We start from the raw sequence: 14,425 nt of genomic DNA, 5'->3' as shown, positions 1-14,425 counted from the left end.
ATTATTGAAAATGGTACGGAGAAATGGGGTCTCGATGTCCGAGTCCAAACGGCAATCTGTATGAAACCGTCAAGTCAGTGAAGCGAACGGTGATCCCGGTACCTGCTTTGACGGAGATATAAACGGTTACGGTTACACCGTCATAAAAAAAAAAGAAACCACCTGAGTCAACGGCAGTCAAAGACACATATATCCCCCACCCCACTCTTTAAAAAAAAAAAACAAACATCTCTCACTCTCCCCGGTTAACAGTTGCACAGAATCCAATACATTTCTCGGTCCAATTTTCGGGCTTTTTGCTCTGGACACTATAAAACCAAAACCCACCACCACAGCCAGTAGCACCAACCGTTTCTCTAAACTTTACTCTTTCTCACTGATAATCGGACATGGCCGAGCACCAGAGCTCCGATGCTCTGAAGAAAAACCGAGAGGAAGAAGATGATGAAGAATTCGAAGAAGAAGATGAAGATGAAAGTGACAAAGAAGAAGAAAACCAAAGCGGAATTCCTTCTGTGGAGTTACAAAGCTCTGGAGCGGAGTCGAGAGACGCGCGATTAGAAACCCTAGCGGTGCCTCAGTTAACTGAGAAGGATCAGTGTGCAGGTTAGTTTTTCATTTCTTTTTCTTTCTATGGTTTTGTTTTGCGAGGGCTTTGTGATTTAGTTTGATGATTTTTTTTTTTGTTTTGGTGTATGGTGTGATTATAGAGAAGGCGGTTGTTTTTTTTGGTGTTGATCTCACAGGTTTTGGGGTTAACTCTGCGACGAATGATGGAGCTCAATTTCAGGTTAGAAGATATGTCATGTCTAGTTTATGAGCTCTTGATCTGGAGCTAAGGGGGAGTTGGTGCTTTCTCTTGTTTATTGTTTGTAAATTCCTATTTGCATGCGATTTTGAATTGGTGTGTGCATATTTGAGCAATTTTGTTTTTTCGGAGAGGTGGAAATCATAGAATTCACATGTGCAAGATGCTGGTGGAAAGGGTTAATTCTCCAGTCAGGGATAGTAGAAAAGATTGTGATTACTGTTATGTTTGATTAATTTAAGCATTGTTGGTGATAGCAAAATTCTGGAAGAAATTCGACTTGTTATTGCTTATGATCCCGTCACGGCAATAGTTTGGGAGGGGTAAGGGGGTTGGGGTTTATTCTATTCACAGGCTTAGATACCATGACATAAGTCTTTGTGGTGGTAAATGAAAGTTATTATTCTATTTGTTGTTGAACTTAATTGCAACAAAAGAAGGAAATGTAGGAAAAGCATAAGATATTAATTTACATACTGAAGATATTCTTTTGAGTGATATGACAAGAAGGAAATATAAGAAAAGCATAAGATATTAAATTACATACTGAAGAGATTCTTTTGAGTGATATGACATAAAGTTATAGTTGAGAAACAAGAAGCAGAAAATCTAATATACTGCAAGCTAGTGTTTACCTATTAAATTGGTCCAATATCTGGTTCTTTGTGTAGTTTGTGTTATTTAAAAGGGGGCTGGAGCTGATTCGAGGAGGCTAGGCCCCCTTACGTTTGGTCTTTGTATATTATGTTGTTATATATTTATCATCATTCCATGAATATAACTTTTCTTTCTTTTAAAGGAGCCAATTGGGATAAGCCACCAGGAAGTTCTGGCAGCAGCACCGAACCAGCCTGCTCAGGGTCAGATACAAAATCTGCAACAGTTGAGTTCTTATCCAACTTCTTTGTCAGAACTGTCACCAACTTCTGTTACTCAATCCATTTCACCCGCTCCAAGCCCAATTCTTCCAGAACAAAGACTGTCATTGCAGAAGGTCAATGGTTTATGTACGCCTGAGGAGGACAAACAAATTTCTTCTGACTTTAAGTCTATATCGCCTGTTCCTCTTGTAAAAACATCTGCTTCAGATGGTTACAACTGGCGAAAATATGGCCAGAAGCAAGTGAAGTGTCCTCCAGGTTCGCGAAGTTATTACAGGTGCACATTTTCTGAGTGTTCTGTCAAAAAGATTGAATGCTGCGATATTTCAGGCCATATAACCGAAATTGTTTACAAAAGCCAACATACTCATGATCCCCCTCGGAGGAGTAACTGCACAAGGGAAATCAAGGTTGCATCTTCTGCTGAGTGCGTGGGCAATAGTGTTATAGAATATCCCTGCGAAATACTGAATGATTCAGACCTGCCTACGACTTCGAAAGAACCTATACAAGAAAACCCAATTCCTGAAAGAAAACGACAGAACTCAAATGACTCTGATGGTAATGGTGATGTTATGATCAAGGAGGAGCATATCAATGAACCAGAATCCAAAAGAAGGCAAGTTTTTCAAACTCTACTTTCCCCCCCTCTCTTATAATTTTGTAACCCATATTTAAAGGAGGAGAGGTGATAGTTGTTTTTAATAGTTTCTCCTTTTTATATCTAGATTGAAGAAAAGTAACTCAGAATATTCAGATTCTCTCTTGAAACCTGGCAAGAAACCTAAGTTTGTAGTGCATGCAGCGGGGGATGTGGGAATATCAGGTGATGGATATAGGTGGCGCAAGTATGGACAGAAGATGGTGAAGGGAAACCCCCATCCCAGGTGCATGCCAGTTCTATCATCTGTTTTCTTTTGTTCTTTTTGTTTGACATATTTTTGAATGCATTCTCTATACTTTGTGAAACATATTTACCTAAAAACACCTTGATGCAGTGAAAAATGCAATTGAAATGAAAATGTCAATGATGATAGGAGCCTCAGTTCTGGATTCCAACAGTACAATTTAACTGTTCTGTCTTGCTCTTGTTTCTTAAGCAATCTTAACTATTTCCTCTTTCGTTCATTTGCGATTCCAGTCTTCCAGATCCAAGGGTAACACAAAAGCTGCAAAGGATGTCTTGTTTTATATTTTGACTGTTGGGTTATCCCTACTCTGCCATTTTGCTAGGTATCTATTGATAGTAATCAAAAAACAGTTACCACATAATGTTTAGAGCTTTATAATTAGAATTGACCTCTGATATTCTCTCTCTGGTTTTAATTTTATCTTTTTGGGATCTGATAGGGGAGTGATCTTGGCAATTCTCTTTCTCCACTTGCACTTTTATCTTTTAATAGTTTTTATATGATTCCATTCCTTGCACTTCCAAATCTCTACCCTTTCATCAGTTTCACTTGCTTCTATTTCAAAGTAGTAATCATAAAAGAGTAGATTTGGAAAATCAATTAACAGAGACTTAAAGAAGAGAGGAGTTCTACTCATAAATCAATTTTAGCTTTATGTGACTGGGACCTCTGCTTCATTATATATGTCAGCTGTTAGGTAGTACTTGATGATCATCTAATGGATTGTCTTACCTGCTGAATAATGATATAGGATAATTTTCAGGGAGTGTATTATGCAGCTGCCTTTAGACTAGGCAACTCCCTTGAAAATTGGTGGTCTACTTAAGAAGCCAACCACTAGCTCAGTTTACCATAATTCTGTTTGCATAAATTACTGCTTTTTACTATATATTCTGCTGAATCCTTAAAATCCAGGTGTAAACTTTTACTTTTGTCTTGATCAATTTGCTTATATGTTTTTCTTAGGAACTACTATAGATGCACTTCTGCTGGATGCCCTGTCCGGAAGCACATTGAAACAGCCGTAGATAACACAAGTGCCGTCATAATAACATACAAGGGGATACATGACCATGACATGCCTGTTCCAAAGAAGCGGCATGGCCCTCCGAGTGCTCCTCTTGTTGCCGCGGCTGCTCCTGCTTCCATGAACAATTTGCAGATTGTGAAAACTGATACTGAAGGACACCAATCTTCGACCCAGTGGTCAGTGGACAAGGGAGCTCACCAATCTTCGACGCAGCGGTTAGTGGACAAGGGAGCTCACCAATCTTCGACGCAGCGGTCAGTGGACAAGGGAGCACACCAATCTTCAACCCAGTGGTCAGTAGACAAGGGAGGAGAATTGACTGGTGAGACCTTAGAACTTGGAGGTGAAAAGGCAATGGAATCAGCTCGAACTCTTCTGAGCATTGGATTTGAAATCAAGCCCTGTTGAAAGTTCTTTTAGTCCCCGAGGACTAGTCAAGACTTGAGAAGATCATCAATCAGCTTTTCTTAGGAAAAAACAAGCAGGTGTATTTATGTTAAGATTAAGCATCACATTGGCAGGTTTGATTTATTTTTCTTTTTCCCTCCACCTTTTTGGTGTTGTTTATAGTGCACAGTTGTGTATATCTAGTATTGTATGTCCTAGAATCTTGTTTGAGTAGGCTAATGGTAATGAAGCACTAAAGAAATGCGAGGCATCTTTTCTATTTCAAAATTTTTATAGAGAGCATGAATACATTTAAGTTTTGAAGCTTAATGTTATGTAGCTTTCTGGGGTAAGCTACTGTTTCTTACCCAATTTGGTACGATTACCTTGAAAAAAAGAAGCTTTTGGTACAGAAGCCAGAAGGCTTCCTAGACAGTCGGCATCTAGATCCATAATTCATGTCCCCACATTTTTGATGGTGATGTTGTTGAGCACACACTGAAAACTTGTCTACTAATTGGGAGTCTGCATCTACTGTCCCAAGGGAACATGGAGACATTGTGCACAGATCCTTCATTATCACCGGCAATCCATTTAAAGCCAATAGACCTTTCAGTATAAGTTGTGGCTGTCCGTCCAGCACATCACAGAAGTTTAAGTAACTTTAATTCCTTCCTTATGCCTAGATATGGGTTTAAAGACTAAATAGTTAACCTTTTGACTGTACAAAAAATTGTGTATTAGTTTCTGTAAGGCCATCAAGAGAAGCCACACCAACAGCACAATCACCAGTTTCATTTTAATCCACTTCAGTAATCTACAGTGCGCGAAAATCCATATTTGCTTCAGAATTCATTAATTACACACGAGACCATCTTCCAACACTACCCTAACCCTATACAAGAAGAGTATGAGTAGCTCTGAATCAGTCAATGTGGTAGGTAACTGATGATTGAACCGGGGTGATCAAGACACTGTCTTTATAAGTCTGAGGAGAAACTCAACTCGTCCAGGGCAACTGACAAGTCTGATTCTATCCCGTTCTCGGTTTTCTTTCCAGCCTCGTCCTTGGTGGCATTCTCTTCCTTCCCTTCTGCGGCGTTTAGACACTCCTGGAATCTGAAGCAACTAACCAGATGGTCATTTGTAATTCCGGCGACTTGCATGAAAGAGTATATGACAGTGGGACCCACACTACGAAATCCCCTTCTCACTAGATCTTTGCTCATCACATCTGCTTTTGGGGTTTTGGCCGGAACCTGCCGAGGGTACCGGAATCTGCTAACTATAGGCTTGTTATTCACAAAACTCCAAATATACTTGTCGAACGATCCAAACTCATCTATGACCTGGCATCAGCAAAACCTGCAGAAAGTTAGCTGCATAGATAATCATCATAGCAATTAAAAAGGTGCAATTATGGCTGTGGTAAAAGGATTATTGGGCAGTACTTATTGGTTGGAAAACTATCAGGACAAATAAGTGACTGACACTCTAATGAGGCAAGCTGGCACGCTGAAGAAAAGGAATAATTAGGTTACATGAACATTTCTTGATTTGAGCTGTATGAAGGTAGTATCACTAATTGTCTTATATGTGTGATACAAATAACAGGGGAGTCAGGGCCACCATTCAACTACTTTTTTAACCTAACCTACCTGATCAATCATCACTAAGCACCCATTATATACCAATTGATTGCTTATGCAAACAATGTGGTCCAGAGTTAATATGACTAAGCTAAGGGAATAAGGGTAGCTTTCTTCTAGATGGATGCAAAAACTAAATCCCACTATACTAATATAAATAGTTGATAGAGTCAATTTCTGCTGGATTAGGCTACAGTTTTTTAGTACTTTCTACCTATGAGTTAGTAGCATCTTCTGCTAGTCAATCTCATACAACAGGAGAAGGAAGTGAATATATACCTTGGTCATTTGACGTGCATTTTCAAGGATAGCACGCAACTTTGACTCAGACAATAGGGAGCTTGCAACACTTCCCGGTGCCATTAACTTCTTCTCATTCAACTTTGCGACGGCAACAGGATCAAAATCTGCAAACACTTCCCTGCAAAAAGAAGCTTGTTCATTTTCTTTCAAAAAAAAAAAAAAAAGAAGCTTGTTCATTATTTGCATAGAGCGGAAAGGTCTTGCAGCAGGAAGGCCCCAACTTTCACATATAATGGTATTTTGGGGCAAGCCTATTGGTAAACAAAAACGAGAACTTCAAGAGACATTACCTAAAGATGTGCTTTTTGCTTAGAATGAGAGGCCATGAAAGTTCAGCCAAAGCACCAGATAAGACAAGAAGCTCAAACAGTCTCCTGCATATGGTCAGAAAGATCAAGCAAATGACTATGAAGTACAGTTTTAACCATGAACAGTCATTTCAACAAACATGGATGCAAATAATGCTGTTATGACATACTTGTCATCATGTACTGGAAGCCCCCATTCTTCATCATGAAAAGCAACATAACATGGATCTGCTTTCAACATATAAAACACTGTCAGAATATAAGGTATATGAAGAATTCAAGCAATAAAGAAAAACCTAGTTGATTCTACTATACAAAATGAGTCTCTATTAACATACGTCTAGCTATATTCACAAAACTTAAAACAGTTATAAGGTTATTCATACCAATGAGATATATCAAGGGCATGCAGCCAATCTTTACATCAATCAGGTTAGAATTTCAAATTACGCTTGCCACGCTTTTGAAAAATAGAATATACTAAAAAGCTCCAATATTGTAAAACTTCCCTTTCCCATTCATTTGATATAGTTCAGACAATATATGTGCTAATGAATTCATGTTAGCAATGAGATCATAAACAATAACGTTGAAGAAAGTAAATTGCATTCAATTGAGACATAAACATGCTATAAAGAGCCACATGTATTTGATCCCTTCTTCACTTAAATTGAAGCCCTTCATTCTATGGTGCAAAATGCTTTGATTAACAAAGGAGGCAATACAAACTGCAATCTTTTGTAATTTTGGTTTTAAACTGATGCTGAACACTTAAATCAAGTGAAACTTATGGTTCTTAAAAGACCTACCTTATGCAAAGAATTAGTTTGCCTCCACACTGCAAAATTGTGAATAAAATCCGGTTCCTATTCTGCTAGTCTAACACTTCCCCCAATATACTTTTCAATCAGCTTATTCCAAAGCCATGGCCAAGATGATGACTAATAATTTGTTCTACGAATCTGAATGTTATACTTTAACAGCGATCAAAAGGTCAAGTATCGGAAGGTAAATCACTACAACAAATAAAGAATAAATAAAAATAACCAATTACTCCAGAAGCAAAAAAAGAAAATTCACTTTAACTAAAATAAGTAAGACGAACCAGTATTTGGCGTCACCCAAGCACACCGTTTCTTTGACTGTGAACCACCAGGAGGAGAGTCCAATCCACCATCAGAAACAACACTTCTTGGTTTTGAAACATACTGCTTCCTACTACTCCCTACACTATTTGATCGAATCAGTCTACCAGTAGATGCTCTACTATGGAATGAATCCGTAGAGGCATCAGATGAACATGATGCATTTAGTGAAAAATTAGACTGCAATAACTGCTCGTGCCGACGAAGTACTGAAGGAACACTGAGAGAATGCAACTGAGGAGAGGTAGAAAGCGATTGCTGGGTTTTCTTGTCTTCAGCTGATGTAACCTTCTCAACCATTTTCTCAGTCTTTCTCAGAGGCTTTGTAGCTGGTTTTCGTGCACTGAATGCCCCTCCCTTGTTCCCAGCAGGTCCAAGCACGGACCGTGACTCAGAATTGGCCACATTGATAGACTTTACTCTTGGAGCTCCTGACATTCTATGACCTTTTTTGTTCAGCACCAACTTCTAGTCTTCTACACAGACCTCAGCTTTTGTCTCCCACCCAGAATCACTAAATTATGTAAAAAAATAGCTCGAAAGCTGTAATTCAACCACCTTATGGTTTTGTCCTAGTCCTCAATACTATCCAACAACCCTCAGATCATCTAACACCTCTCTACAACCCCTACTTTCACTTGCATTCACAAGCTCAAATCACCACACACCCAGAAGCATATTAACTATTCATTGACCTTGCTCTTCAAGTTCAAACACAGATCTTAACATTTCAACCACACCCCACACCCCAAACTTACACTTCCACAAACCCTTTGGGTCTGTACATTCACATTCAAATCCTCAAAATTCACCAACCCACTATCTCAAACCCTTTCAAAACCCACATCCAAAAACTCACTTCTCCAATGCCCAGATTCCAACTCACCCCAAAACCCCTAACAAAGTCAAGACCCAGATCACAATTCCCCAAAACAACACCAAAGTGGGAAACTTTAGCTCAATCCAAACCTAGGGCTTTAGAAACCCAACTCACCTAATTCCCCAAAATAGCCAAATGAGCTATTATCAAAGAGCCTCCAAACTCAAAGCTTCCACATTCTCCACTTTCTGCAAAATCAAGAAACTACAACTATCTAGAACAAAGAAAAAGCAGAGGCCTTTGAAATGAAAACATTGGGAGAGTTAGCTCACTGCAGCACCACAGAGCAAAGCTGACTCAAATGGCATGGTCTTTCTGCAAGTCCCACACTTTTTACCCACAAATTAATGAGATGAGAAAATGCGGGAAACTGGGTTTTCTGGGTATTGAAGAGAGAGAAAGCTTTCGATCTCAGGAATTGAAGTTTCTCTCACAGAGAGAGAGAGAGAGAGAGAGAGAGAAAGAGAAGAGGAAGGAGACAGAATGAGCAAAAGACAGAGAGAGAGAGAGGGTGAAAGCTTGTCCTTTTTTGTAGTGTATTTCACAGGGTGACCTACAAACCCGGTTGGGTGTACCATTTTACCGCCTATCGCCGGTTAAACATTTTGTATCTGAATTCATATGAACAAATTATTCTTAAGGTTATTTAGGATTTGAGGAATCTGAACACAAGTTTGACTAGTATTTTTGGTTTTGTTTGATAGGAAGAAGAAGATGATGGGGTTATTACACTAGTGATGAACTGAAAGACAATGTGGGCTATTTTTGGAAATGAGTTTTGAAACACTACCAAATTTGGTACAGGCCTCTGTCTTATTGTGCAAATACTATAACTCGTATATATATATATATATATTCAACGCGTTAAATATAAGAAACAACTGCAATTTTATATTTTGATTCTTTCAGGTTTATTCTGAAACTAATAGTTTTTAGTAGGTAGCAGCACTCTTTTAGATTTATTCTCATCGTCCTGAAACGAATAGTTTTTAGTAGGTAGCAGCAACCAACAAGCAAACAAATGATTGAGTTATGTGATGGGTGAACAATACGGATACAGGGATTAGTTACTGTTTGTCTGTTTTACAGTTCTACTGGTAAATGGCTCATATGAACATGACAATGGCATATGACAATCAAACACAAATGGACAGTAACGGGCTTAATTACTCCACCGCTTTGGTCTCTTTGTCTTCACTCTTCTACAAGATTCTTATTCTTCAATCCTTCATGTGCTTAGAAAGTCAAATACAGTAGACTCTGGAGCTTGCCTTGCCACACAATCGGTGTCGGAGTTACCAAAGCTATATCTAGAAATGTAAATTGTACCAGTAAGTTTCATCGTCTCACAGTCACAAAGTTATATATTCTCTGTAGGATCAAAGTAAAAACACAGATTTCAGAATCTCGGGTATACAAAGAAACATCCACAGAGAAGGCAACTTAGAAAAGTGGACTTCAAGATTGAATTAGAAAGTCATCAAATACTTGCTAAAATAGGCAAATAATCTCAGGACTTCTGTATGTACCAAACTACATTACATCAGATATATAGATGCCCAAAAGGAAGAAACTGCTAATTGGAACAAGCCTAAATTGGGCTACATTTTGGGACTAGACATGATCAAAACTCAAAAGAAAATAACTGTCTTAGAGTCTTCTGGCTTCAGCCGGAAATCAAACTGCTTACAAGATCTGGAAATGACACCTGCAAGTACCCCACATAAACCAACAGTTAGTGAAGTAAAGTACTAAAACTGTTGAGGATCTGCTATTTTGTTGACGTAAACAAAACACAATCGTTCGAAATAGCATCCAACCCCACTACTGGAAATATTAGAAGAATGGGAAACACAACCTCAGACGACTTCTTACCAACCAAACTTGACACACTAATTTCTACTAAAGTTTTGTTGTTTCTTAATTCTTCCCAAAAATAGGAAGATATAAACGTGTTCAACAATACTATTCTAGTTCAGATATCATATCAGAACAGAGACTAATTTGATGCCGATTGATGAACAAGGACATTTAACTTGCACAAGATGTAATATATTTTCAGGAAGAAAAGAACAGATCTTATCCTCGAAGTAAATATCCAATCAAAGATGAACATAATAGACAGTTGAACTTATCTTATGGAATCTCCAGACACAAAAGCACCATTAAGAAACTCCAAATAAGTTTCCAAAAAAGACATTTTACTTGCAAAAGATGTCTAAAATATATTTCAGGGAAGAAAAGAACAGATTCTCTCCTCGAATTATATATCTAATCAAAGATGACCATAATAGACAGTTAAACTTATTCTATGGCATCTCAAGACCCTCAAAAGCACCAATAAGAAACTTTGACAAGTGATCAGATTATGATGACAACAAAACAAGGATGGGAACTTGTGAAAAAAGGACCATGAGAATAGACATACCCCAGCAGACCCCTGCCTTGCCATGTTCTAGGTGTCACCATTAAGTTGACTTGGGCACCTTGCCTTAAGACCATGACAGGTACAGCACAACCCTGATTCGTTTGAGCCTCAGAAGCAAGTTTCTGCAACAAATTGTCACCATTTTCTACATTGCCAAATTTCACAATCTGATCTCCAAGCTGTAAACCATCCTCTGCTGCTGGTGATGCATCAGCTATCTCATCAACCAATGCAAAAGGTACGCTCACATCCACATCCATCACATTCGAAGAAACATTGGCTGAAGATGCCGATTCTCCAACATTGACAACTGAACCACTCTGACCATCTGCCATTTCATCATTACCAAGAATATCACTCAAAATGCAATTGCCACATCTATGAAATCGGACAAAATTACACTGATAAAACCACATCCATTTAACCACCTACCCGATGGTTTGAGGGATGATGATTTTGGAGCAAGCTTTGCCGAATGCAAAACTTGTATATTTCGGTCCAATTTCTCCGTAATCTCTTTGTAATCATTTTTCAGTTCTGCAAATTACAAGAAAGACCACAAAAATAACCATATGAATACTAATGTCCAATACCACCAAGTCACTAACTACTACAGCTTCCCTCACGATACTAGCTACTCAGACCACAACCAGTAAACAAAAACCACTATCAAATCAAGTCACTATCGATTACGAAACGAAAACACACCACAACTAAAAGAGAGGTATATCTCTGTACGTGAAAAGCTCCACACTCGACAATCGCTTTGTATCGACTATCAAAGAATCTATTTTTCTTAAAAGAAACGCAATTCAAGCAAAGATTACCAGCAAGACGACGCCGTTCAGCTCGCACAGCTGGGATGTCAATGTCCTCGCGAGGAAACCCCTGCAGATTACAACAAACACGAAACAATTTGAGAACAATAAGATCCCTAATTTCCCAAAACTATTGCAGAAAAACGAAAAGAACGAAAATTTAGGGTGACCTCGAAGTTAAGGAGGTTGCCGGAAAGTCCAGGACCGCCGGGCTGAGTAAGACGCTCGATGATGGCATTCATCTCCGCCTCCAAAGCACTCCTCTTCTCCATCAGACCCAAAGTCTCCGCCTTCAGATTCGCCGCCACCATTTTTGTTTTCTTTGGGTAAATTTTTCAACGCCTTTCTTCTTCTTCCTCAAGAATATGAAATTTGCTACTTATAGGACTGAGAGAGAAATCGGAAAGCAAAGCCGTGCGGTGGGGGCAATTTGGTAAAACTGAACACGTGCATCGCGCGTGCTAAGGCCATCTCCAGTAGGAGAGGGCTATATTGGGACCAGGGCTATAATTTAGCCCCAGAAATATTATTTTTTATTCATGAAATAGTGGAATAAGGCAGGGCTAAATTTTAGCCCTTGCAATTATTTTATAGTTTTAAATTATGTTTTTCAAATTTATCATTTTATTGTATTATAATAATATTTTAATTTAGACCAAAATTAAATTTTGAGACAAAAATTAATTTTTTTAAAGTATATGTTTGGATGAGGTATCTATGTTATTGATAGCCATTGATACACATTTGAAAAAATAAAAAAGCAACTAACCGTTGTGTAAATAACAGCCATATAATATTGGCTATTGATTTGCAATTATGTGAATCAAGGTTTAATTGATAACCATTGATGCACATTTGACCGTTGGGAATCAAATTGGTTCCATTTCAACCAATGGCAAGCTGCCACATGGTCATTTTCTTGTCTTCCTCTACCGGCCCATAATTCTTCACGTTTTGGTAGATGGTGGGACCACCAGTTTGGACTGGGCAAGCCAAAGGGCTAAACTTGGCCCTCTAAGGCCTTCTCCAACCCCTTGGGCTAAAGGGGTAAAGGGCTTTATTTTAGCCTTTTTGGTCTCCAACCCAAACAAGTGAGGGCTAAAATGCTAAAATGTAGGGCCAAAAGGGCAAACAAAGGGGTAAATATAGCCTTGAAGATAGCCCTTTAGCCCTTAGGGCCAAATGGATCAAAAATGGGAGGCCCACCCGTGTAGTGCTGCGTGACATATGCATGATGTTAGCAACGGCTAGTTGCTGACGTCAGCTAGCCGTTGGTTTTTTATTTATTTTTTTATTTTATTTTAGCAGTTGGCTTAAATTTTTTTTTTTTTTTTGACCGTTGGCTATATAGCCGTTGGTTTGATTGAGTTTTCAAAGCTTTCAATTTCTGATTTTAATAATTGTCACTGACAAGTGTTTGCATTTTCTTACTTTGTTGTGTAACTTTTAAATGCTTATGTCATGAATAAAATAAATATTAAAAATATGATTCCAGTTTTATTTCATTTCAAAATTAGCTAAAGATATTTTTAATTATCTTTAAAAAAAAAATACAACCGAAAAAATATTTTTTATCATATAATTTATTTCAATTACTATAAGTCAATTGACTTTAAAAAATAAGCACACATATATATATATATATATAACCAATCCAAAATGTTAAAATATATTTTAGGGCTATAATTTAGCTTTGACGGGTTGGAGACGATTGATGTCAGATCAATGAATAGTACATAATTTAGGGCTAAAATTTAGCCCCAGGGCCATTTTTAGCCCTTTGGGTTGGAGATGGCCTTAGCAGCCCTATAGCCTTTTTAGGGCCCTTTGACCCTTTTATAATTTGTTATTGGAGATGAAAAAAGAGCTATATTTTAGTATTTGGCCATTTGGACCTCCTTATTGAAGATGGCCTAAGGTCTTGGATTACAAGAGAAGCGGGCCAAAGAAAAGCCCAAAATTTATGAGCCTAAACATGGAAGGTTTGGGCACGTGGAAAAAAATTACACATATTAACTCACTCAGTTTAATTGATATGGTTTGTTTACTCGATTTCGTTTAACTTACTCAGTTGTGTTTAGGGTGGAGAGAGTTGGATTAAGTTTTTTTGTCTTGTTAAAATTAAGGATTAATTCCAGTTTACCTACTCCAACTTTATAGCAATCTTCATGTTAGTCACTATTCTTTTAATTTCATCAAGATTACCCCTGCACTCTCAATTTTAATCAGCCGTGTCCAATTCTCGAAGCTCCATCCAAATATTCTATCAAATAATGACGTGGCAAGAGACAAAATTGCTAAATTCCTAAAGTGCCCTTCGTCAAACCTAAATGAAAAAAAAAAAAAAAAAAAACTAATCATTTTCTTCAATTTTCTCACTTCTTCACCATGTCTTAGTTCTTCAGTTCTTCAATGACTCTTTGTTGGCGTGAGTCACTTTCCATAATTGTAGGAATTGTAGTATAATTAGGATTGTATAGTTAAAGAGAATATTATATAGTTAAGGGGGAGAATATCACGGTGTAATTAGTTTCCTATTAGAATTGTGTATACTTTGTATATGTACTCCGTCTTTAGAGAAGATCAATACATCAGAAATTCCCAAACTTCCTCTTTGCCTTTGTTCTGTTTGACTCGGTATCAGAGCAGAGATTCGTCTGGACTATGTTCGTTTGTTTCCGCTGCAAATTTGTCTTTGTACTATTTAAGAGTTTGTCTTTTGTTTTCGTCCTCTGTTCCTTTTGCTCTAAAACCCTAAAGTTTGCAACACCATGCCATTAGCCTCTCCTTTCTTAGCCGTGTCAAAGTTTGTGATTTGTGTTACTGTTTGAAGAAGAAGAATTGACAAGACCCGCCCCGAATTTCACCCTGAAATCC

General features: G+C 38.0%; 3 protein-coding genes across 5 annotated transcripts; 1 reads left to right on the top strand and 2 right to left on the bottom strand.

Annotated features, from left to right (window-relative positions):
• Window positions 1–237: 237 nt before the first annotated feature.
• On the top strand, window positions 238–4,297 carry LOC133708739 (probable WRKY transcription factor 32). 3 transcript variants are annotated; one of them, XM_062134261.1, is made up of 5 exons: window positions 238–606; window positions 738–790; window positions 1,608–2,308; window positions 2,418–2,576; window positions 3,567–4,297. In XM_062134261.1, the coding sequence occupies exons 1-5, from the start codon at window positions 390–392 to the stop codon at window positions 4,036–4,038; spliced, it is 1,602 nt and encodes a 533-aa protein (XP_061990245.1). In that variant the 5' UTR covers window positions 238–389; the 3' UTR covers window positions 4,039–4,297. The 3 variants fall into 3 exon arrangements, with proteins under 3 accessions (XP_061990245.1, XP_061990236.1, XP_061990253.1); XM_062134252.1 differs by having other exon boundaries at window positions 711–790; XM_062134269.1 differs by having other exon boundaries at window positions 239–606; window positions 747–790.
• A 484-nt stretch (window positions 4,298–4,781) lies between these two features.
• LOC133708756 (uncharacterized) lies at window positions 4,782–8,803 on the bottom strand. The gene is made up of 5 exons (XM_062134279.1): window positions 7,383–8,803; window positions 6,448–6,505; window positions 6,260–6,343; window positions 5,946–6,087; window positions 4,782–5,366 (listed from the first exon to the last, which is right to left on the bottom strand). The coding sequence occupies exons 1-5, from the start codon at window positions 7,858–7,860 to the stop codon at window positions 4,998–5,000; spliced, it is 1,131 nt and encodes a 376-aa protein (XP_061990263.1). The 5' UTR covers window positions 7,861–8,803; the 3' UTR covers window positions 4,782–4,997.
• Window positions 8,804–9,745: 942 nt separating this feature from the next.
• Window positions 9,746–11,945, bottom strand: LOC133708765 (uncharacterized). The gene is made up of 5 exons (XM_062134289.1): window positions 11,719–11,945; window positions 11,558–11,618; window positions 11,163–11,267; window positions 10,731–11,058; window positions 9,746–10,010 (listed from the first exon to the last, which is right to left on the bottom strand). The coding sequence occupies exons 1-5, from the start codon at window positions 11,857–11,859 to the stop codon at window positions 9,989–9,991; spliced, it is 657 nt and encodes a 218-aa protein (XP_061990273.1). The 5' UTR covers window positions 11,860–11,945; the 3' UTR covers window positions 9,746–9,988.
• Window positions 11,946–14,425: the final 2,480 nt, after the last annotated feature.

The sequence above is a fragment of the Rosa rugosa genome, chromosome 1 (assembly GCF_958449725.1).
Source record: "Rosa rugosa chromosome 1, drRosRugo1.1, whole genome shotgun sequence".
In the NCBI taxonomy this organism is placed as follows: Eukaryota; Viridiplantae; Streptophyta; class Magnoliopsida; order Rosales; family Rosaceae; genus Rosa; species Rosa rugosa.
Note: the sequence above shows the minus strand (reverse complement) of the source record. Positions and strands in the feature narration are given on the sequence as shown.

What these genes read in the sequence shown, in the direction of transcription:
- LOC133708756 (XM_062134279.1), bottom strand. Translation starts at nt 7,860, where the DNA reads ATGTCAGGAGCTCCAAGAGTAAAGTCTATCAATGTGGCCAATTCTGAG. An exon ending in AGCAAAAAGCACATCTTTAG is followed by an intron (nt 6,088 to 6,259) that starts GTAATGTCTCTT and finishes TTCTTTTTGCAG; the next exon opens with GGAAGTGTTTGCAGATTTTG. An exon ending in ATGCACGTCAAATGACCAAG is followed by an intron (nt 5,367 to 5,945) that starts GTATATATTCAC and finishes TGCTGATGCCAG; the next exon opens with GTCATAGATGAGTTTGGATC.
- LOC133708739 (XM_062134252.1), top strand. Translation starts at nt 390, where the DNA reads ATGGCCGAGCACCAGAGCTCCGATGCTCTGAAGAAAAACCGAGAGGAA. An exon ending in TGAGAAGGATCAGTGTGCAG is followed by an intron (nt 607 to 710) that starts GTTAGTTTTTCA and finishes GTGTGATTATAG; the next exon opens with AGAAGGCGGTTGTTTTTTTT. An exon ending in AAGGGAAACCCCCATCCCAG is followed by an intron (nt 2,577 to 3,566) that starts GTGCATGCCAGT and finishes TGTTTTTCTTAG; the next exon opens with GAACTACTATAGATGCACTT.
- LOC133708765 (XM_062134289.1), bottom strand. Translation starts at nt 11,859, where the DNA reads ATGGTGGCGGCGAATCTGAAGGCGGAGACTTTGGGTCTGATGGAGAAG. An exon ending in GCAACCTCCTTAACTTCGAG is followed by an intron (nt 11,619 to 11,718) that starts GTCACCCTAAAT and finishes TGTAATCTGCAG; the next exon opens with GGGTTTCCTCGCGAGGACAT. An exon ending in TGAACGGCGTCGTCTTGCTG is followed by an intron (nt 11,268 to 11,557) that starts GTAATCTTTGCT and finishes TGTAATTTGCAG; the next exon opens with AACTGAAAAATGATTACAAA.